At 49.4% G+C, this 23,494-nt stretch overlaps 4 protein-coding genes across 5 annotated transcripts in view; 2 read left to right on the forward strand and 2 right to left on the reverse strand.

Moving 5' to 3' along the window:
• Positions 1–2,134: 2,134 nt before the first annotated feature.
• LOC119210804 (arg8-vasotocin receptor-like) lies at positions 2,135–3,955 on the forward strand. Its single transcript, XM_037461173.2, has 2 exons — positions 2,135–3,222; positions 3,478–3,955. The coding sequence occupies exons 1-2, from the start codon at positions 2,304–2,306 to the stop codon at positions 3,741–3,743; spliced, it is 1,185 nt and encodes a 394-aa protein (XP_037317070.2). The 5' UTR covers positions 2,135–2,303; the 3' UTR covers positions 3,744–3,955.
• A 4,530-nt stretch (positions 3,956–8,485) lies between these two features.
• Positions 8,486–13,432, reverse strand: cwf19l1 (CWF19 like cell cycle control factor 1). The gene is made up of 14 exons (XM_037461417.2): positions 12,892–13,432; positions 12,185–12,269; positions 12,007–12,091; positions 11,819–11,920; positions 11,504–11,718; positions 11,145–11,260; positions 10,721–10,805; positions 10,489–10,641; positions 10,173–10,308; positions 9,708–9,787; positions 9,419–9,628; positions 9,114–9,233; positions 8,940–9,037; positions 8,486–8,832 (listed from the first exon to the last, which is right to left on the reverse strand). Exons 1-14 carry the CDS (start codon positions 12,912–12,914, stop codon positions 8,688–8,690), a joined length of 1,653 nt encoding a protein of 550 aa, XP_037317314.1. The 5' UTR covers positions 12,915–13,432; the 3' UTR covers positions 8,486–8,687.
• Positions 13,433–13,610: 178 nt separating this feature from the next.
• dmtf1 (cyclin D binding myb-like transcription factor 1) lies at positions 13,611–19,647 on the forward strand. Its single transcript, XM_037461416.2, has 17 exons — positions 13,611–13,853; positions 15,135–15,260; positions 15,582–15,677; positions 15,754–15,839; positions 16,312–16,414; positions 16,499–16,575; positions 16,644–16,801; positions 16,891–16,923; positions 16,996–17,105; positions 17,184–17,412; positions 17,494–17,645; positions 17,758–17,937; positions 18,012–18,094; positions 18,174–18,332; positions 18,425–18,634; positions 18,752–18,857; positions 19,154–19,647. Exons 1-17 carry the CDS (start codon positions 13,763–13,765, stop codon positions 19,186–19,188), a joined length of 2,034 nt encoding a protein of 677 aa, XP_037317313.2. The 5' UTR covers positions 13,611–13,762; the 3' UTR covers positions 19,189–19,647.
• Positions 19,648–19,848: 201 nt separating this feature from the next.
• cpm (carboxypeptidase M) overlaps positions 19,849–23,494 on the reverse strand; it is an 11,937-nt gene continuing 8,291 nt past the window's right edge. Inside the window, exons 6-9 of one of the 2 annotated variants that reach the window (XM_062559175.1) lie at positions 23,252–23,422; positions 22,593–22,745; positions 22,272–22,420; positions 19,849–21,973 (exon numbers count right to left, since the gene is read on the reverse strand). In XM_062559175.1, coding sequence (XP_062415159.1) covers positions 21,704–21,973; positions 22,272–22,420; positions 22,593–22,745; positions 23,252–23,422 — 743 coding nt within the window. In that variant the 3' untranslated portion in view covers positions 19,849–21,703. The remainder of the gene's footprint in view (positions 21,974–22,271; positions 22,421–22,592; positions 22,746–23,251; positions 23,423–23,494) is intronic. The other variant, XM_037461419.2, reaches the window with a different exon arrangement.

A 23,494-nucleotide genomic window follows, 5' to 3' on the forward strand; every position in this document is an offset into this window, starting at 1 on the left:
ATGTAGTTTGTATTCAGATGTAGTTCAGCTTCAGGTCAAATGATGTGGTGACACTTTAAGCTCCTTGTATCACTTTCATAGGTCCAATACAAACATGGAATTACTGCTTTATGACAGTATAAGCAGCTAGAAGTGAATAAATATAATATATATGAATAAACTCCCTTCCATGAGTTGAATGATCTCATCTCCCACTTTGGACCATTTCCCAGATCCCCAAAGGATGAAGGATCTAACGTATCAGAAGCCAAGTTTCAGCTTCTTGGATCCTTCGTCCTTTGAGGTCTCTCAGGTTTGGCTTTATTGCCCCCCCCCCCCCCCCCCTTGCTGTGGATCCATGTGTGATGTGCTGCTGGTTTAAAGTTCAGGGTCAGGTGACCAGTTATTCTGCTAAAACAATAAAAGTCCATAATAATCCTTCACGTCTAATTTCAGAGCAGTGAGAAGAAAACCTTCCAAAATACACATTACAGAGTTTATTTGACTTTTGGTCTGTAGATCTCTGACAAACTCACCCAGAGGTATAATATCTCATTTGCATATTCAACGCATAATGCTCCTCTAAGTGAGGTTTCAGGTGGATATCTACTCTTTCATTCTTTGATGTACTCCCTCGGTGTCGTCATGTGACTGAACTTCTCTTTAAAAAGAGTTTCTTCTCACTCTGTGATCCAGGAATGTCCTTCAGCTCTGAGATCAGCTTCCTTCCTCTCTGGACTCTGGAGGTTTGTTCTCACCTCGTTCACACACTCTTTACACTACAGTTTACAAGATGATGTGAGGTGCTGCAAATCTGTTTCAGAACATCAAATAATGAAAGATCTCAGTGCTTTTTGAGCTGGATGGGGACGTATGTTTGGACCCTTTAAATAAATACCTGCATCCACCGTGTGCACAGCCTGGATTATAGATATTTCATGTGGCCTCATTGCCGTCATCAATCTTTGGCTCCCAACTGTTGTTCAATCAGGACGCGTTATGTAACGGCTGCATTAGGCATGAAGAACCCCCCCACGCCCCCCCCCCCACGCCATGCATACAGATTGCACATTAAGATACTAAGTGGAGGCCTTGAAGGGCAGCAGAGGGTCCCGCGTGCTGCTCTCGAGGTCCATGTACGAGGTCTCAGGGAAAACAATATCGGAGAAAGTCCTTTTCATGGCACCTGATGCTAAGGTGTAGCGTGTGGGCGGTGTTTAAGGAGAAGTCACCCATTGGCCAGTGGACTGAAGGGGGTGAAGCCTGTAGCCATCTTGGTTTTGGTTTAAAGTTTAAAGTCTAAAGAAGGTTTTTGGCCTTCACCACTTTGCCGTCATTCTGCAAACTTTTAACGGGGCTTTTTGGTCGAGATATAAACCAAAGAGGGTTTGGAATCACGATGCAGCTTCTCAAATAGGTTATTTATAGAGGTCATCTGTCAAAGGACTGCACGGCGTTGCTTTCCACGTTCTCCTCCCTCAAAGCAGCAGTTTGTCTCAATGCTAAAAAAACAAGCCCCGCCTCCGCGGTTATCAGGTTATCATCACGTAAACACATTAAGGCAGCGCACACACACACACACACACACACACACACACACACACACACACACACACACACACACGCATGGGCCGAATGGAGAGAAGGTTAAATCAATATCTGGCTGAGGGCGGTAATTCGATGCTAATGAGATGCATCCTGAATGTTCCTCAATCAACGAGAGGCTGCTGTGGAATTTAGAAGCTGATTAATTGATCAGCTGAAGAAGAAAAAAAACTCTAAATGTGATTGTGCAGCTTCTTGGTTTTTGTGTTTTGGTGATTAAAGCAAATAGTAAATGCATTTTAATCTAAAGTTTAAACACAAAAGCGTAAAAATATAAACCTGGCTTATGTTATGCTCATTTAGATTCGCGGTGAAAAGTAGCCATTTGCATCCTTAAAGCTTAAATGTATAAAAAAAATACGAATTCATGTAATATTTTCCCAGGTTTTTCTTTTAGGCTTTACTTCATTTGGTAGAGAAAGTGTGCGTGAGAGGTTGTGGTATGCGTGCGTGTGCGCGTAGTGGGAGGGTAAGAGGAGGAGGGAGGGGGGGGGGGGGTTAGGAGCCTTTAAAAGAAGCAGGATCTGCAGCACTGGAGCTCGGACTGGGACCCGGCTTCCTGCGCGCCACTAGCGGAGCGGAACCTGTGGGTCCAGTGTTTATTCGGTGACGTCGGACCGGGGTTCTCTCCGCGCACGTCTGGCTGACCGAGGACTTGGACCGGTGTTCAGGTACCGACGGGAGCGCACAGGCGGGCACCCAAAGCTGCGTGCGCCACCATGCTGTTCCCCTCGGAGAGCTCCTGCAACACCACGGGAGGGGACGGCAGCGAGGGGACGGGGGCGCTCGGCCGCGCCGGGGGGAACGGAACCGACCCGTTCGGGCGGAACGAGGAGGTGGCCAAGCTGGAGATCACCGTCCTCAGCGTCGCGTTCGTGGCGGCCGTGGCGGGGAACGTGAGCGTGCTGCTGGCCATGCGCAGCACCCGCAGGAAGCCGTCGCGCGTGCACCTGTTCATGAAGCACCTGAGCCTCGCGGACCTGGTGGTGGCCTTCTTCCAGGTGCTGCCGCAGCTGTGCTGGGAGGTCACCTTCCGCTTCTCGGGGCCGGACCCGCTGTGCCGCGTGGTGAAGCACCTGCAGGTGTTGGGCATGTTCGCCTCCACCTACATGATGGTGATGATGACCGTGGACCGCTACATCGCCATCTGCCACCCGCTGCAGACGCTGCGGCAGCCCACGCGCCGTGCGCACGTGATGATCGGCTCCAGCTGGGCGTGCAGCCTGGCGCTCAGCCTCCCGCAGTACTTCATCTTCTCCCTGAGCGAGGTGCACCCGGGCTCGCGCGTCTACGACTGCTGGGGACACTTCGTGGAGCCGTGGGGGCTGCGCGCGTACATCACCTGGATGACGGTCGGGATCTTCCTCGTGCCCGCGGCCGTGCTCGTGTTCTGCTACGGGCTCATCTGCCGCACGATCTGGAGGAACCTCAAGTACAAGACCCGGAGGAGGCCCGCGGAGGCCCCCGGGAACGGGGCCCTGAGCCGCAGCTCGGTCAGCGGCGTGGGCAACATCTCGCGCGCCAAATTACGCACGGTGAAGATGACGTTCGTGATCGTGCTCGCGTACGTGGTGTGCTGGGCGCCGTTCTTCACCGTGCAGATGTGGTCCGTGTGGGACAAGAACTTCTCCTTCGCAGGTGAGGAGGGGGGGGGGGGGGCAGCCACGTGGACCGCAGACGGGTAACCAAAAAAAAAAAATCAAAGTTGCAGATTTTTGTATATTGGACAAAAAACTGAAGAAAAAACCAAAATAAAGTGTCGTTATTGCTGTTTTGAATCAAGTTTGATTCGTGGTGTGAAGCCACATGCTGCTAAGCCAACACGCTGCAGGCTCCCTGAGCAGATACCTGGAGGATAAACAGGAGGTTTGTTTGTTTGTTTGTTTCCTGCAGACTCGGAGAGCACCACGGTGACGCTCACCGCGCTGCTGGCCAGCCTGAACAGCTGCTGCAACCCCTGGATCTACATGGTGTTCAGCGGCCACCTGCTGTCGGACTTCGCCCGCGGCCTCCCGTGCTGCCGCCGGCTCGCAGGAAGGTGGAGGCATCAGGACTCGGACAGCAGCCTGCGCCGCACCACGCTGCTGTCCCGCCTGCAGGCGCCGCGCCTCTCCGACCCCCCCCCGAGAAACAGCCCCCACATCCCGCTGGCACCCTGAGCCCTGGCTGCTGGGTGGGGGGGAAACTGTTGAGGAAAGTGGGGGCTCGTTTCCTCCCCAGGGGAGCTTTGATTATGACACATCTGTCAGACATGCAGATGTTTCATAGTCACAACACAAAGGTACCGCGGATGCAAAGGAGGTTTATTTATTCTTCATCCATTTATCATTTTCTATTTTCTATGTCGCTATTCTTCTAAATCAAGCACTTCAAACGGCAAAGATTTCCGTTTCCAAGTGGAAAGGATTCATGTTTATCTGAAAGAATTACGACTAAAGGCCAAAAACAAGAATAATAAAAAGTCAGACATATTTGGATTTAACTTGTGATTAAGAAGGAAAATTAGGATCCGTTGACAGGTCAAAGGAGGTGATGTTTGACCAGAAGAGGCTAGCACCCCGCTAGCTAACGTTAGCTCTCTGGTCATATAGAATATATACATAGATTAATAATGCTGTTTGAGTCTATGGGTTGAGAGCTTCTACACATTGTGTATGTTACCATTATTTTCATCACTTCCACCGGCAGAGAGCGAGACATGAAGAACAATGACTGTGTGAATGTACATGGGGCTCTATAGGGGGGGGGTGAACAGGTTTGTTTTTCCTCACAAATGTGTGGTGAGTTGCCAACATGAATCAGAGAGGCTGCAGCCTTCAGGTGCTGATAAAAAGAGTCTGAACCACTTTAGTGTTGCAGCACTTGACTCCAATCACCAGCCTGACCGAGCCGACGGGTGCAGCTGAGTCCGGAGGGGGGGGGGGGGGGGGGGGGGGGAGAGGAGGGGGGGGTCTTCGCCTCCAAGACTCTCTGTGTCCTCTCACAGTCCTCCACTCCTCCTCTCTTCACTGGTTACCAGTGGCTGCCTCATCCACTTCAAATCACTGGTGCTCACGTATCATGCTGTGAATGGATGGGGTCCAGTCTCCATCCAGGACCTGGTGGAACCCTCCATCCCAACATCAAGCTGCTTGTTCCTCACTGAGAGCAGAACACTGGACTAGATCTCCACTCTTTGCTGTCCTGCTGCTAGATGGTGGAAGGAGCTCTGTGATGACATCAGGACCACAGAGAGCCTTCACATCTTCACACTAAAGACACACCTCTTCAGACTAAACACTAACACACTGTAGACCTTAAACTGGACTCATAATGGATCTTAACTATAACAAGTTGTACATCGGCTTATTTGACGAAAATTGCACTTTCTTGTATCTTGTTCTTCTGAGTTTCCTTATGGTTGAAATGCTCTTATTGTAAGTCCCTTTGGATGAAAGCATCAGCTAAACGACATGTGATGTAAATGTTATGTAGTGAGGAGTTATGAAGCATCCATCTGCACCTGTATGAAGGTTTCCTTCAGAACTGAAGGTTTGTGCTCAAAGTATTGGATTCTCTTGTTGGGATGGCTGCATGCTGCTAACATCCAAACATCCAATGAGAAATCACAGAATCAGGTGTAGCTCACTGAGATCTATACATTCACACTAGTGGATCATTCTGCTTACTTTTCATGGTGCCATTTCTCAGCGTGTACACAAATATACATTTAATAATATCTATATTTACGTAACTGACTCAAGGACGGCTGTTTGCTTTCCTGAAGCATCATGGGAGTTGCAGTTTCCTAGAATGGATTAGATTGGGTGCGTCGGAAGCGTTTCGAGGCTCTGGGTCTCCTGATGGTTCTTTTCTGTTGTTTGAGCATGTTTGCATCCGACAGATTAGTAAGAAAAGGAGGGAAATGAGCTGAAATCAGTGGCTGGAATAAATCACTGAAACAGCTGGAAGTTTCCCTTTCTCTCACCGAAGGAATTTCCATCAACTTATGACAATCAATCAATCATATTGTCCATGGCACTATGGCAGAGCTGTATGAAGGCGATTGGGAGAAGGAAGTGTATTGTTCAGGGACAGGAAGTGTGGATGAATGTGTTTTTAAAAGCGAGCTGCTTTCATCATGGCGGAGGGGGGCGGAGCCTCTTCCTGTTTAAGTGGCCTCGATCATCCGTCACATCGCCAGCGACCCGTTTCCCACATTCTGATCTGAGCCCACGAACCAACATGCAGCCGAGGACAATGACACGCTGTAAACCATTTACTCATCTCTGATCCAATGTAGAACACAAGGCTTTCATTGGCTGTCACGACAATTAGTAAAGAAACATGTGATCCTTTATGTACATTATTACACATATATACATATATGTCAGTGTTGTTTTATATGTAATCACGTATTTTTGATGTGGTATTCATACTTTAGTCTAGTTTACGTATGTGGTAAAGCTAAACATGAGATATGTATTTATGAGTCATATTTGATGACTCTTGTCTCAGTTTATTCATCAACTGGTGTAAAATCCAGAGGAGCCAATGAACAGCAGCCTGAGCCACTGGATGGATGCCCCCCCAATGTGATCAGCCAGCTTCCTGTGTGGGCGCGAGGAAGAGCCGCTGTGGCCTGGACCTTCATCTGGGACCCCCCCCCCCCCCCCCGGGTTCAGAGCACACCTCACACTCTGGTGATCGCCCCCCAGAGATCCAACAGTTAGCTAAATTAAATAATGGATGAATAGATCAACTTGAAAAGTGGAAAAATATACAAACAAAAGATAGTTTAAATAGTGAATCGATTTAAATAGTGAAAATAGTCATTCAAATATATATATAGTGTATAAAGTGTTGCAATAGTTGGCTACAAGTACAAATGGTTGACATCAAAGCTAAAGGTAACCTGATAATACAGATATCTATCTAGCTATCGATGGACCATTGATTCTTTAGCTAAAGAGAGACAGAAATGGTGGAAGGTCCTGGTTGAAACATTCCACTGCTGATGGAATTAAAATCTGGTTTAAATCCTTCCAAAGGAGACGTTTGTGGATGAAGAGGCGCTGAGGTTCACGTGAGGAGCAACGCGGCATCCAGAGGAATGTCTTCTCTTATCATCTGTTGCTTTTATTCTCATCAACAAACATCCAGAGATTCCTCAGAGTTCACGTCTCTTGTAAAAACTCTGGGAAATAGATATTCACAACCTTAAATATTTAGCTTGTTTTGAAGAGTAGTGTTTATATGACAGATTTATGGAACTTTATGGAAGTATTTGGGAGGACTTTGAGGAATGAGACGTTTAACGCGACGTACGGACTTTAACACTGAACTTTTAAGCAGGTCAAGTGTCGAAATAACTCATCTAAATGTGCAGGTGGTGCTCGCGGTGCGACTCCTAACCGTCCAGTGGCCTCCATGAGACTCCCGAAGGACACGGGGACTTAAACCCATCACAGAAAGAAATGCACCTTAACCCCGAGAGATGTGACAGGGTTCAGAAAGAATAATATCAACATCAGATTCATGAGCAAGGAGCACATCAAATGCTGTAAAACCAAATTAAAAAGCATAACACCTGCACCTGTCAAGTTTCTATTTAAAGAAGAATAGAAGAATGTTGTATCAGCCCCCTTCAGTGGTCCTTCTATGAAGAACATTATTAGGAACACCAAGCTGAAGAGCTTCATGGTGCAATCAAGCTTCTCTTCATAAAGGTTGTGATGTTTGGTTGTAGTTTAAACACTTTTGAGTTGTTTGTTCCACTTCCTGGCCATTTTAAGGCTGCACTGTGTTGTGTTGTTCAATAAAAGTGATTTAAATGGACAAAAAACGTGTGTGCTAATATTCTGAAGTTAATTTTACTATTATGTCATTTTGAAATCATATTGCTCTGTTCACATCTAGTCTTCAAAAAACCAGAAACTTTTGTCCAAACTGTAATTATTAGTGAGTTTTAAAAGTTATTCATAGAATGTTTATTATTTTCATTGCTTTAGATTTTTGCTTCGATGTACAGATGCTTAAATGAACGTTAGCTATTAATGAATGTGGTATTAAATGAATGAACAAGGCTTCCCGTACGCGCTAAACGTGAAGCCTGACTGGTGGAGAGGAGAAGTTGAGTTTAACGTAACACAGGTGAGCAGACTGTCCACTTACCTGTGCTCCGCGGGTCCCTGCAGGTTCCCCGTTGGCTGTATGTGACGTCACGTTTCGCCCTCCAGCTAGCTAGCGTTAAGCTAGCTAACGTTGATGTACAGTTGGAGGTAGCTAACGGTAGCTAACGTTAGCCTCGGGCTTTGGGTCTCCCGGGTGATTAAATAGTGAAACGGGTTTAAATAACTTTCTGACTAACTTCAGCTTCGAGTAACCGATGACGCCGGTGAGCCGGCAGCCAATCAGATCGCAGCGGGACGTCAGCCCCACGCGGCACTTCTGCTTTCTGACGTCTGCTAGACTGAGCATGCGCAGTGCTGGTTTCCCACGCCACCGTAAACTATCAAATATACAAATAACAGCAATAAATGATCGCAAATGTGCAAAGTAAAACGTAAACAATACCAGGTGCTGCACAGGAGGAGTTAATCAGCGTTTGTTGCTTTACAGACCTAGGTTAAGGCAAAATATAATTAAACAATTATACACTGCGACTTGGCAATATATAAAATATTGTAAATTAGTCACATCATTTTCAGTTGAAAACTTATAAATAATATATAAAAAATATAAACATATATGTATAAACATATAAAAAGGTATTTAGGGATTATAATTGTTACTGGGACTTGAGGTTGGCACCAACCAAGTCAAATTCCTTGTGTGTCTGACATATTATTCCTGTTTCCTGAGATTTTCCATTTCATACAAAAAATGTCAGAACTAGATGCTAATGATGAATAACATGAAATAAGAAACACAAAATAAGAGTTTAATTGTAGCTCTTTTACAAAATACAAACATAATGTGTTCATTCACACACAAATCAGCCAATCATATCACATGATCTCAACAGTACTAGCCAATAGTAGCGCAGTGGGGCGGGACAATGCAAAACAGTTGATAAACGCAGGAGATTCCATAGAATGTGTGTGTGTGTGCGTGTGTGTGCGTCAGTCTTCCCAGGCGAAGTCGTAGGGCTGGAAGTCGTCCCTCAGCTGCTTGCAGCTGTCCTCCTCCTCCTCCCTGCTCTGTTTGCACTCCCTCCAGTCGGCTCGAGTCGGGATGTTCAGCAACACCTCGCTGGCCAGGACCTCCCTACACGCACACACACACACACACACATAAAAATCACACGCCAGATGTCCCAGATGTGTACTACGCATTTCAGATGGTATTTTGGAGGTAAGTGAAGAAGGTCTCACCTTCCAAACTGCAGAGGGAAGTGCTTCTGGATTCGGTAGTAGAGCTTCTCCCCCGAGTCCAGCTCCACGTAGAAGTACGGTGTCCCAGGAGGAGCAATCTGAGCCCAGACACAGTAACCTCAGACCCTGCAGTGGGGTCCAGGTGTGTGTGTGTGTGTGTGTGTGTGTCTTCACCTGTTTGAGGTCGGTGTGCTCCGGGATCTCCATCAGCTCCATCTGTTGCTCCTGGGCCTGCACCATGAAGGCCTCCTTGATGTCCTCCGTGGTGCAGCGGGCCAGCGGCACCGGGACCACCTGAACATGCGGGATGGACAAAATAACGGAGACACCTGCCAATGTGACGCAATGCTGCACGCGGACTACATCCCGAGAAACGGGTCATGGTTCCTTTGGGATGAAGCTTCCGGTCAATGTTCATCTAGCAGCTTATTGTGATCCCCCCCCCCCCCCCCCCCCCACACACACAGCAGCGCTCCTACCTGCAGCTGCAGGTGCTGGCTCCTGTAGTTCCTCTCAAACAGCACGCAGCGCTCTCCTCGGCTCTGGTAGAAGCTCTTCAGCGCCGCCTTGTACCGCTCCATCTCCTCCAGGACCTCGGAGCCCAGCTCCACCACCGACTGGTAGTGGCCGATGGGGAGGATCAGCATGTGCCGGGGGGTCAGGCTGCCTTTGGCCAGAGCCAGGTAACACTGGAACAAACAAGCAGACAGAGGGCTCGGCCTCGCTCTCCTCATGCGGGTCCCACAAACACCTCAGGTGTCAACTCACGTGGGTCCCGATGCTGATGACCAGGTGTTTCTCCACCTGAGGACTGGCCAGGCAGAACCAGCAGGGACCAGACGGCTGAGCTGCACACGGCAACAAGCAAAGAGGGCGCAATGTTACGGCCTCAAACAAAACACTTTAATACTGAAAGGAAGGCGAGATAAATACCATTATATCACAGACGTAGAAGTTTATCTTCATATTAATGTAACTTTAAAAAGGTGCGAAATAGCAGATAAAAAAACTACTCATTTATTTCAAATCTTGGAAGAAAAAAAACCTCGCCCCTTGTGGCTGAGATGAGTATTACATCAACACTCGTGCTGGGATGTTCCCCCACTCTATTGGTTTCAATCCAGTTTAAAGATTAAAGTAACGAATAAAATACATTTTTAAAGCCATAAAAACCACAGAAGCTATGCTTCCCCTGTACTGTTAGTCCGGGGGGGGGGGGGGGAGGGGACTCACGGGGCCTGCGGGGCTGCTTGTTTTGTCCATCAGGACGCCCATCTCGTCCTTCGTCCGAGTATCGCTTCCTGCCGCGGCCTCTAAACCCCGCCCCCTGCTTATTACTCAGGTCGAAGAAGAACTGATTGGCCGGCTCCTGAGCAGACAAACAGGAAGGACGATTTCAAAATAATGGCAACAGTTGTCACGGTGACCACCAAACTCTAATCAGCTCATCTTTCAGCTGGACTACTGCGACACATTTGAATTAATTTAACTCATAAATGTAATAGAAGAAACAATGTGGCCGATAGAAGCACACAGAGCCTCTGCGTACCTCCTCCTGGGTGGAGCTGAGGCTCGTCTTCAGCCGCTCCGCCCTCTCCTTGGTGGAGCGCCTGTAGGGGTTTTCCGTGACGTCCTGCGGCTGCTTCACCAGCTCTGAAGGATCCATGGTCTTCATCGGGATGATGTTGAAGGCGTACAAATACTGCAGACAGAGGGACAGGATGAGGTGGTGACACAGAGGTCCAAAGGTCTCTTCTTCGGTGGTGTCCACGCAGACACACCTTCTTCTTGGCGGGGTTGTTGACGGCGGCGAGCGCGATGAAGCGGCTCACGTGCTGAGCGTTCTCCTGGAGGATCACGTGATTCCTGGGAAACACACAGAGAAACACTCATGAAATACACTATTTATTATCAATTTTAGAATTACATTTTAACAAATTAGCGAAATGTTTATTTTTATTTAATAGATATCACAAATATAAATCACATTATACTCATTTAGCAAATAAATACGTCCAACAGAGGTAGAACAATAACATCTAGAGTTTGAGGAGACCTCATTTTGCTCCTTTGAGTCTTGTAGATTTATCGGGTTTCTCTGATCGGGTCTCAGTGGTTTGACTCTCGTGTTGCGTGAGATGTTTAAAATGTTTCACTCATTGTTGGACACTTGAACCTGGTGCTCCACCTCCAGGTGAGCTCTACCTGTAGGGGAGTCTCTCATAGTGAGCGCCCTCTAGTGCGGCGAAGTGGTACCGCGGCTTCAGGTGGTCGGCGAGCTCAGCGACGGCGCCGCTGCCGCAGGCCTTCGTGTTCACTTCCTGCAACACACACACACACACACACACACACACACACACACACACACACACACACACACACACACAAATTTAGTACAATTTATTGAAATCCTATTAAAATGTGAATAATGGATTTTAACCACTTTGAAGTTGATTTGATCTTAAATAAGTATAAAATATAACAAAGAAAGGGAACGTATTGACATTGTTTTGCAGTCCCAAAAGTACGCTTTTGTAAGGAGAGAGGAAGCGAGCGGAGGTTACCGGCGCGTTCCCGTACTGCCACACGCCGCGGGGCCACTGGCACGTCAGCAGCACGTCCACCCCTCGGAACTTGGAGCCGCTGGTCAGCGGGGCCACGAGGGCCGACAGGTCTTTGGAGGTGAAGCAGTGGGCGGGGGCCGGCTCCTGCAGGGCCTCCCGCCCACTGACGTAGGCAATCTGTAAGCCCGATACGCCCGTGAACACGCCGCGCCGCCCTGCAGACACACACACACACACACACGTGTTTGATGAGAGGGGAGGGTCAATGGATGGAGGCGGGGCCCCGCCCCCCCTCGCTGTGTTCCAGAGGCTTACCCAGGTACGTGATGTTTTCAGCCAGCTCGCAGCCTTCGGCGCCGGGGAAGCTGCGCACCGTCTCCTGGCTCGCCGCCCCGAGGACGTAGGTGTGGACGGGAGCTGCGGGGGAGGGTCAGCCAATCAGAGGGAAGAGCTTAACATCATCGTCATCAACTGGTGCCACATCTGGGTCCAGATGTTGGTACCTTTCTTGGCTCCGGTTTTGTACTGCTGCCACTCTGCCTCGGCCTCCGGCGTCGCCCCGAAGAACTCCCCGACGCACAGCAGCAGCTGCCAGGGGACAAAACCACAGCGCTGGGGTCAGAACCGTCACCTTCCTGCCCCCCCGCCCGTGGAGACGTCCCTGTGTGTCCAATGTCTCACATCGAACGGTCCCGCCTTCTTCTGGATGCTCTGCACTCGGCTGAACAGAGCGCTCAGCCGGCCGCCGACGTCTCCGCACGCCAAGCTGCACACACACACACACGCGCACACACACACACGCACACGCACACACACACACAAACTCAACTTGTCAGACTGAACCAACATGGAAGCGACAGAGTGCTCCTTTAAAGGCGTAGCAGCAGGTATTCTTGGTGCCACATTGGAAGCATCTCATGCTCCAGATGTGACAGAGGAGTGCGCGTGTGTTTTGCGTTACAAGGATGTGGTTTATGCTCCTGGATGATTGATTTATGACGTCATAGACGCGCGTGCGGATGAGCCCGGATCCTCGTAAACAGGGGGAATGATTTATTTCGGGCAGACACATGTTTAGAAATGCTCCCTTTGTCCGGTGGAGAAATCACATCAACGTTCAGAAGTAAAACACACGTTCAGCCTTCGGCCCGGTGAGCACAACACGTCGTTTCGACCGGCTAAAGGGTAGATGAACCAAATAAAAACGCACTTTGTTGCTAGCGTGTCGTGTCGTAACCTAACGAGCGTTTTCGTATTCGTAGACGTTAAAAAGACGTCTCTGTTTTCAACGTGATTTTACGTCCTTTCAACCAAAAGATGCTCGCTGGGACGTATCATCATTTAAAGAGACGGAAACAGGACTGAAGTGTTTGAGAAGTAGAACTCACACTCTCACGGGTTGTTCCGACATGTTTTCGGCGGTAGATTCGCTCTCTGTGTTCAAATGTGTAATTTGGATTTCTGCAGCTGGAACGTTTGGTTCGTCGCTGATATCGGTCCGGAAGACACACAAGAGCGGAACTACTATGCATTTAACAAATGGAACGCCTTTTTACAAAGGACATGTTTAAGAAAAGGCTCCAAATACATTCAATATGAATGTAGAATTTCAACATCTATTTGACGTTATTTTAATGAATACCAAACAAACAGTTGTTGTTGTTGTTGTTGGGTTGTTAACCGGAGAGATTTTAAAGTGGAGACTGTGGTTGCCAGGTTTGACACGTACACGTATATTCAGTTGTAAATAATTACAAGTAAGTAGGTTTTCGAGTTAAATTAATTTGGAAAGATGACTTTTGTTTATGTAATGTAAAATAGAAGAATTTGATAAAGTTCATATATAGCGTTGTACTGTATGTGCTATCCATTATTTCAATTAAAATAATTACAAACCTTATCAGTGTATACACATATTACTATCTCCGGTACTTTGTTACCTAACTTTAATGTATTACTTTTTGAAAATATGTTATTTTCAAAATACTATATATCCCTAAATCGTTTAGTTTCCATTCTCGAGATTATTTTATTTTAGTATTTTTATTCATTTCTAATAATGTATAATATATATTTCTCACATTCATCCAAGTTAAATGCTGTGATTAAAACCGTTATAAAACTACTACCTAAAAGCTATCTCATGAGGAAATGTGAATTGCTTTCATGAAATCCAACTGAAAGTCAGTCTGAAATAGTCATATTTATATCTAAAGAAGCCGCGTTTCACGAACCTCTCGTCTTACGGGTAATGCGGCGATGTGGCAACCCGGCGGGCCTCGGACGGTCCTCCATCCTGGCACTTACCTTCATCCTGGTAACTCGCAAGTCCCCGGACCAAAAACAGGAAGTAAGTAGCAGAATCAAACGTAAAATTCACTTTCTGTTTGCTAGTCGGGGCTCCGGTGGGGGGGCGCGGGCAGAGAGCTCGGCCCGCGGGGAAACACACGGAGGGCGAGCCGTCAGAAAGGCCGAGGGGACGCCATAAGCTGCATCTTGTCAGCGAACATGGCGCCGGAGATGTTTCTGTCTTTCATTTAGCCGGTTAGCTCGGAGGATGCTAACGGTTAGCATCGGGTGCTTTCCGTCTCCTGGCAACGCGATTTAACGTTAAAACGAATCCGTTTGCGCTGTGTTATTATTATATTATTACTGTGAGTGGAGGTGAGGCTTTACATCATCCCGTCACCCCTGTGTTTTTGACTGTGGTCCAAATAACGATCCGTGGGACATTCTGCCGAACTCCATGTAAAAAAGACCCATTCTACATCTTCCTGGTTACTGGTCCACAAATAAGCTTTGAGTTAAAGTTAAAGTTAAACCTCCCAAAGTGCCCGTTCTTTGGCGTATAGACTGTCAGACAAGCGCCACATATTCACTCATTTTGGCCAAATTGCATCGTCCGTTCTGGCCGATGAACAGCAGAGGGCGACACACGCACACACGCGCACACACACACACACACACACACACACACACACACACACACACACACACACACACACACACACACACACACACACACACACACACACACACACACACACGCACACACACACACACATATATATATATATATATATACATACATATATATATATATATATAATGTGGCGGATCCCTTCTCACCCGAGTGAACTGATCTCAGCACGTGACGTCACATGGTCCGACGTGGGGATCAACGCCTTTGATGATTTGTGTATTTGTTAAAGGGAGTTTAATTGGTGACCGAACAAGCAATAAACAATTTCATGTTTTGATGTTTTCCTGTCATGGCATCATAAAGTTACCTTTTAGTTGCTGTTAGATACTTTATTACAAAGCTGTTCTCCAAGTATTCAAATACTACAAAGTTCACTCACACTCTTTTCTCTATACATTTTATAGTATAATTATTTTACTAAAACTTTATTACTTAAATCAACATACATGACATTTTGATGAATTTAAACTATAGAATATAGAGATAGATAAATCTAGATTTTCATATCTAGATATTATAGATATTCACGAGTAAATATTTAATCAGTTTTAAAACTCATTCCTTGAAATAACAACATGAACGAAGTTAATCAATGACTTCATTTCTTTGTGCAGAATGAAATGACTGATAACACGCTGCTATTTAAAGGTATTAATGAGGCAGAGAGCGGCCCGTGGGTTCCATCCCTCAGCCGGCGCACCATGAGTTCAGCAGCGGAGGACGAGGACGAAGCCGCCGAGTCGGTTCCTCCGACTCAGGAGAGCCCCCCCCACGGTGGGTACCTGTCCCAACGCACCTCAGCACTGCGTCCTGTATCCATCGATATAACTAACAACTAATAATGAATAATATCCACAGCTGGGGGAGGAAAGACACTTTAATGCTCTGTGACATTGTTAAAAGTGCAAATTTGCAAAAAAAAATAAAATATGTGTATTTATGTTAAGAAAATAATATCAAAGAAAACACATTTGTTCCTGCAAATTTGTCTGCGTGTGTGCGTGTGCGCGTGTGTGCGTGTGCGTGTGTGTGTGTGTTTGCGTGCGTGCGTGTGTGTGTGTGTGTGTGTGTGTGTGTGTGTGTGTGTGTGTGTAGACGAGGACTCGGAGCCTTTCCAGAAGAAGCTCCGCCTCTCGGCTGAGGAGCAGGGAGCCTCGTTGGAGCCTCAGTTCTCCGCGGTCACCCTCCCAGGTGAGACTCCTCCCACCTCGCTGCTGACGTCTCCTCAGGCCGCGGCGAGCCAGCTAACGGGTCTCTCGCTCCTCAGTGTCGGCAGGCGCCGAAGGCTTCGAGGTGACCATGACGGCCTCGGCGGACGGGGATCTCTCCGAGGACGGAGTCGCTCGGATTCAGGTGCGCACGCGGCCCCTCGGTGCTCCCGAGACACTACCACGCCGCTCCACAGGGGGCGCCAGAGTCCTCTCAAGACCAACGTTCTTTGTAGTAGCTTTAAATTACTTCATTAGATACATTTTGGCTTTTTACTTTTAACCATGAGGAAACAAACTTGAAAGAGACAAGAAAGTGACATTTCATCAAATCAGCCAATGTAAAAGAAGTCCAGTTTAAGGTCTACAGTGTGTTTAGTGGAGGTTTAGTCTGAAGAGGTGAAGGCTCCTTGTGGTCCTGATGTCATCACAGAGCTCCTCCCACCATGCAGGAGCAGGATGCAAAGAGTCGAGTGCCGTGGGGGGGAACAAGCAGCTTGATGCAGAGTGCGATGAATAGATGACGCAGTAACACTTGACTCTTTGATTGACTGACGGAGGATCTGAACCTGGTTTGTGTGCGTCAGCTTGTGTGTTTGTGCTCTTGTCGTGTGCAGCTCCTGCAGGAGGACGAGGACGCCGATCAGAAGTCCGACGTGTCCCCTGTCAGTCAGGCCTGGTTCACCACCAAAGAGGACAAGGACACGCTGGCCAACAAAGGTGGAGGTTCTCCCATGAACTGTTCCTCAGCAGCATAAGAGGTACATTCACAATGGTATTCACATGGTGTGGCGCCTCCTTCAGGTCACAAGTGGAAACAGGGCATGTGGTCCAAAGAGGAGATCGACCTCCTGATGAGCAACATCGACCACTACGTGAAGGTTGGTCACTTCCTGTCCGCGCCTTTCCTCCGCTCAGCGTCCCGCAGCTAACCCGCCTCCCTCTTCAGGGGCGGGGCATCGAGGACCCGGCCGAGATCATCTTCGAGATGTCCAAGGAGGAGAGGAAGGACTTCTACCGCTCCGTGGCGCTCGGCCTCAACCGCCCGCTGTTCGCCGTGTACCGCCGGGTTCTCCGGATGTACGACAACCGCAACCACGTGGGGAAGTGAGTCCTCTGGGGGGGGGGGGGGGGGGGTACACACACACCCTCTCTGTTCACCGGGCCGCACTAACCCGCCCCCTCCCTCTCCCCAGGTACACCGCCGAGGAGATCGAGAAGCTGAAAGCGTGAGTGGAGGCGGGCGGCGCCGCGCTGAGGGGCCTCACGCCGCTGTTTCTAAGCTGTGCTGTTTCCTGCAGGCTGAAGGACAAACACGGCAACGACTGGGCCACCATCGGGGGGGCGCTGGGCCGCAGCGCCTCCTCCGTCAAAGACCGCTGCCGCCTGATGAAGGACACCTGCAACACAGGTGAGCCCCCCCCCACCGCGCGCCCGACAGCCAAAGAGTCCCGCCTTCATGTCCCCCCCCCCCCCACCCCCCAAACAGGTAAGTGGAGCGAGGAGGAGGAGCGGCGTCTGGCCGAGGTGGTGTACGAGATGGCGGGCGCGTCGCCGGGGGCGGCGGTCACCGGGGGCGTGTCCTGGGCCACGGTGGCCGAGCAGGTCCGCACGCGCTCAGAGAAGCAGTGTCGCTCCAAGTGGCTCAACTACCTCAACTGGAAGCACAGCGGGGGCACCGAGTGGATGAAGGAGGACGACCTGAGCCTCGTGCGCAGGTACCCCCCCCCCGTGTGTGTGTGTGTGTGTGTGTGTGCGCACACACACACACACACACACACCTCCATCATGTGCCGCAGGATTTCGGAGCTGGAGGTGGAGGACGAGAACGAGATCAAGTGGGAGGAGCTAGCGGGCGGGTGGAGCAGCGTCCGCTCGCCCCAGTGGCTGCGATCCAAGTGGTGGAGCATCAAGAGACAAGTAGCCAATCACAAGGAGATCCCCTTCAGCGGTACACACGCACACACACAGTGACACACACACACACACAGTGACACACACACACACAGTGACACACACACACACACAGTGATCCCATGATGATTGATGACCTCCGTCCTCAGTCCTCCTGAAGGGTCTCCAGGAGGTGATGGCGTCTTCCCAGACGGCCTCCGGACCGGGTAGCCCCTCCTCTGCCTCGTCCTCTTCGCTGCAGATCCGGCTCACGCGGTTGGACGAGGGCGTTGGCCCCGCCCCCGGCTCCGTGGCGGCGCTGCAGATCCCGCTGCAGATCACGCACCTGGGTGAGGATCTACGGCGCCCGACCCGTCCCACCGAGCTTTCACTTCCTGTCTGACACGTCTGCTTTGTCCCGAAGCCTCGGACCCCTCGACCGCGGCCGGCGACGCTGAAACCATCACGCTGAACGCCGGCGCCCTGCAGACCTTCGAGATCCTGCCGGTGAGGCGCGGTCCCACGTGTCAATCTCCCCGATGTGAGACCAGTCCGATTGACCCGGGAGCCTCTCTTGTTCCCGCAGTCCTTCCACCTGCAGCCCACCGGCACCCCGGGGACCTACTACCTGCAGACCACGTCCGCCCAGGGGCTCCCGCTCAGCTTGGCCGCCAACGGCACGGTTACCCTGACGACGGGCCCCTCGCCGCCGTCCCACGAGCACATCATCCTGCACGGGCTGTCGGTGGGTTTCCCTCCGCGTCGCCAGCCGCTCGCTGTCCTTCTGGTTGTTTTATTCGGGTGTTTTTCCGTTTGTTTGTTTGTTTCCCGCCTCAGACGGACGGCCTCTGCGCCGCCGACGGCGTCATCATCCAGACCGTGACCCCCGACCCCACCTCCGCCAACCCCCTCGGCCAATCGCAGCTGGTTGTGGAGACGGAGGGGCGGAGCCAGGAGGAAAGACTCGATGCCACGAGTCTCCTTGAGGGGTCGGAGGGCGTTGTCACGGAAACACGGGAGCCTATGACTGACAGCTTGACAGACAAGGTAGTACTCGCAGTACACAATCAGGAAGTACAATAAAAGCACGAGAAGAAATTTACCTACAAGGACTATTCAATTTAGAAGTTTTTATTTGAACTTCCTTCGTTGTGTGTGTATCAGGAGCTGAGCTCACCTTCTGTTGAGGGTGCAGTGGTGCATTCTGGGATAACACCCGGCAGCGCCGTGCTGATTGTGTCTCCTCCCAACATCAGCAGCACGCTGACCGGTAGCGCACACACACACACACACACACACACACACACACACAACCTTTGACCCCTAAGCATAGCCGTCAGTAGACATTTTTATTTATATACTCACTGTCATGTGCTATGCAGGGGACGGCTGGTGATTGGTGGAGGACAGGGGAGGCGGGTCTTCACCTAGATGTTTCGTGTAATTAAAAAGTGATCACAGACAGCGTGATTCTTCTTCTAGGGTTCTTCTCTCTGTTGTTGGATTCAAACGCATAGAACGTATATAAAGAAAATCAAGCTCATTGTTCTCCGTCTTTGTCCTCAGATCCGATTCTGGAGAACCAGGAAGGATCTGACTGAGCTGAAGGCCACCGCGGACTGACAGGATGAGGTCACTTCCTGTCTGTGTTCATGTCGCTGTTTTCAACCAGGACGCTGTAAATGAAATGGAACCTTAACACGAACGCAGCGAGACGTCCTCCATGAGACGTCCTCCATGAGACGTCCTCCATGGGACGTCCTGCATGAGACGTCCTCCATGAGACGTCCTCCATGGGACGTCCTGCATGAGACGTCCTGCATGAGACGTCCTGCACTAGGCGTCCTCCAGAAGGTGTTCTCCGAAGGAAGTCCTCCAAAAGACCTCTGCCAGAAGGCGTCCTCCACGGAACGTCCCCTAGAAGTCGTCCTCCAAAAGACATTTTACAGGCTTCCTCCACAAGTGCCAAAGAGACTCTGACTTAAGAGACACTTGTCCTTTAAATTAAACATGTTGATACTTGTGTATGAATATATATATTAAATAAACATAAGGATGAATCTCTTTTTGTGATTCTAAGAATAACGATTAAAGATTACTTCATTTAAACAATATATTTACATGTATACGTACTTGTATGTATGTATATATGTGTATAAATACACATGAGTTAATAGAATAGAATCGAAGACATGAATCACCATTTTCAAAAAAGATGTAGTTGTGGATTAAGTGAGAGATATTTAGATGTGATTGTGACATGAGTGTGACATGAGTGTGACATCATGGTGACATCATGGTGACATCCTAATCAGTGTCCTGAGCCCTCCCAGCAGGGGGCAGCAGCGCACAGAACGCGAGAACAAACACTCAGGAGGTCGATGGTTTCAGGTGTTCACACCTCAGTTTATAGCAGCAACGGAGGGTTATGAAGCAACACACTGATACATCATCGGTATCACATGACACACATCGTCCATGTGACCCTGTTCAGACACTAGGACACAGACGAGGATATTTGGCAGAGTGATGAAGAAGAGGAGGAGGAGGAGTCCACTGACCTCACCGTTAAAGCGAGCCGACACCGGAGTCGCTGTCCACCCGATACGCGTCCGTGTACAAGTACTGCGTATAAATACACTGGGTACAGATACTGTGTATAAATACACTGGGTACAGATACTGTGTATAAATACACGCACTGGGTACAGATACTGCGAGAGCAGGTCACAGGTTTGATTCCCTGTTTTAACCAGTGGGTCACAACCCTTTGGGCAACAAATAAGAGACTTTTCTACTTCAAATATTCATAATACAAATCTAACCAAGTTGACCTTTAAGGCTTCGTCCTTCTTTGTGTTTGGGGGATGATAATTCCCACAATGCTTTGGGGGGGTAAACAGGAAGCATCGTGCTGCCATGGAGGCACTTGGTAAAATGTGGGCAAAGCTAAATACTCAGTGTTATTTAAAATCTATAACTGGACTCAACTATCTTTCATAAAGGTATAAATGCCCCACAAACCCGTATGAAAACATGTCAGACAATGAATCAAGCGCACCTCATTGAGCCCAGATTGATGCGTCACCGGGTTCGCTTCATTTCAACGCCCTCCGGTTTGACCCCCCCCTTTCTAAAAACACTCCCTGCAGGTGCTAATTTTAAAGTGCAGCTCCTCACATACGAAACGACATCGTCAGGTTCCCCAAATGAGACGTCTCCCCACAGACAGCTTCCTGTGGACGGCTCGTCCAAAGAGACAATGTCTTCTGTCTTTTCCCTCCGGCCTTCAGTCATTGGCTGGATCTTCATTATTACTACATTAACTACAGAGGTACTCAGTACAAGGTGTACTCGTAGTACTGGTAGTAGCCGTGAGGTACTTGGTAGAAGGTGTACTCATAGTACTGGTAGTAGCTGTGAGGTACTTGGTAGAAGGTGTACTCATAGTACTGGTAGTAGCCGTGAGGTACTTGGTAGAAGGTGTACTCATAGTACTGGTAGTAGCTGTGAGGTACTTGGTAGAAGGTGTACTCATAGTACTGGTAGTAGCCGTGAGGTACTTGGTAGAAGGTGTACTCGTAGTACTGGTAGTAGCCGTGAGGTACTTGGTAGAAGGTGTACTCGTAGTACTGGTAGTAGCCGTGAGGTACTTGGTAGAAGGTGTACTCGTAGTACTGGTAGTAGCCGTGAGGTACTTGGTAGAAGGTGTACTCGTAGTACTGGTAGTAGCCGTGAGGTACTCAGTAGAAGGTGTACTCGTAGTACTGGTAGTAGCCGTGAGGTACTTGGTAGAAGGTGTACTCGTAGTACTGGTAGTAGCCGTGAGGTACTTGGTAGAAGGTGTACTCGTAGTACTGGTAGTAGCGTGAGGTACTCAGCAGGTAGTTATGTATATTAGCCAAACAAGCATCATAAACAGTAGAAGCAGAGGGGGGGGGGGGCGATAGGTGTCCAGAGTCTGAGGGGTTTGCTTCATATGAGTGTTTCTTACAGTCCAATAACTTATTTTTAGGAAATATGATGAACCTCCATGAACAACAGCAGGAAACAGAGTCTCCCTCCCTGCTCCTCGCAGTGCGAGGGTTCAAAGCTACGCCGCGCACGCCGCGCCTCTTCAGCCAATCAGCGACCGTACCGCCGCCACCACCCCGAGCCCCGCGCTCAGCCCCGCCCACGAGGGTCCGGTGTTGGCTCCGCCCCCCTCCAGGCGCGGAGTGTAGTTGCAGGGTGGCGTTGGGTTGGCCGCGGTGGGGGGGGCCGAGACGCCCCCCGTGGTGGCAGCGGCGCGGCGTAACAGGAAGTCGTGTTTCATGGCGGAGTAGCCGTCGGGGCCGTACGGCACGCTCAGCGTCTCCGTCAAAACCTCGTGACCCGGGTACGTCACCTGTCAATCAGAAGAAAGAGCACCGCTACAGAAACACCAGTTGTTGCTACTATGCTAAGCTAGTTAGCTTTGTGTTAGCTCAGATTGAACTTTTAACAACCGCTAGTTTCGTGCTAATAAACGTAATTCAAGCAGCACTGTGTATTGTGTGTGTGTGTATGTGTGTGCGTGTGTGTGTGTGTCCGTGTGTGCGTGTGTGTGTGTGTGTCCGTGTGTGTGTGTGTGTGTGTATGTGTGTTTGTGTGTATGTGTGCGTGTGTACGTGTGTGTGTGTGTGTCCGTGTGTGTGTGTGTTTACCGTGAAGCTGTAATTTCCAGGCAGCAGCAGTCTGTAATATTCTCCGCGCTGGTCGGTTTTGAAAGGACACATGTTTCGCCGACCTTTGACCTCCACCACCGCGTCCTGCACCGGCACGCCGGAGCCATCAAACACGCGGCCTTTGATCCCTGAAACAAATGCATACACACACATACACACACTTAGAAACACACATCGCATCAAGCGATTATTAAATATTGATGCTGGATCGGGGAGACAGAAAGTTATACAGAGACCGATGACAGACAGGTACTGACCCAGTGGACACAGAGACAGACAGGTGGACAGACAGGTACTGACCCAGATGGACCTGCTGGATAAAGGCCAGTAGGGACTTCCTGTTTTCGGCCCACAGAGCAGGAAGTTGATCGACTGAAGGAAACTTGCAGCAGGAAACTTCCAGAGTCAACTCCAAACACTGAGACCACACGTAGTTATAGTCCTGCATCCCACCTGCACACACACACACACACACACACACCAACATTTGTTTTAAATAATATTAAGAGTTTACTTCATCAGTTCTGTTATGAATGAACTTCTTTACTTTAAATGTTAAAATGTTCTTGTTCATTTTGAGGTTCTGTGAGGAGTCACGTTGACTTCTGTCCTTTTTTAATAGCCAAATGTCTCCCGTCCAAACCGGGGAGACAATTTCCCTTCCACGCCTCGAACCAAATCAGCGTGTTTGTGTTCAGAGGAGTGAAGGATTCTGGGATTGTTTGTGTGTTCAGCTGCTTCCACGACTCAAGTCCTTCATAATGAAACTCTAATTTAAAGGACGGATCCTTCAAAGAGCGAAGGATGTTACATCACCAAATCTATGTGTGTGTCCTAGAACACCCACAATCCCATGCAAACAATGCATTTCCTCTTCCCTGGTTTGGACCCAGTCAGGTGTCCAGAAGCAGGAGACCACGTATTGGACCCTGCAGGGGGGGGGGGGGGGGGGTGCTGACCTGCCAGAGGATACCACTGGTAACCGTTGGTGACGCCGTCCGGGAAGGGGGGGCTGTCGCTGCAGACGTTGCCATGGTGCATGGTGGCGTGGTTGTGCGAGTACACCTTGGCCAGGTGCACGAAGACGTCGTTGTCGGGCGCCATGCTGGTCCCGCCCACCATCTCGCTGCCTGCACAGACCAACAGGAGCATGAACAGTGTGTGGTTTAAACTTTATACAGAGGTCAAAGGTTGGTGTGTGT

This window comes from Pungitius pungitius, chromosome 2 (assembly GCF_949316345.1).
Source record: "Pungitius pungitius chromosome 2, fPunPun2.1, whole genome shotgun sequence".
NCBI lineage: Eukaryota > Metazoa > Chordata > Actinopteri > Perciformes > Gasterosteidae > Pungitius > Pungitius pungitius.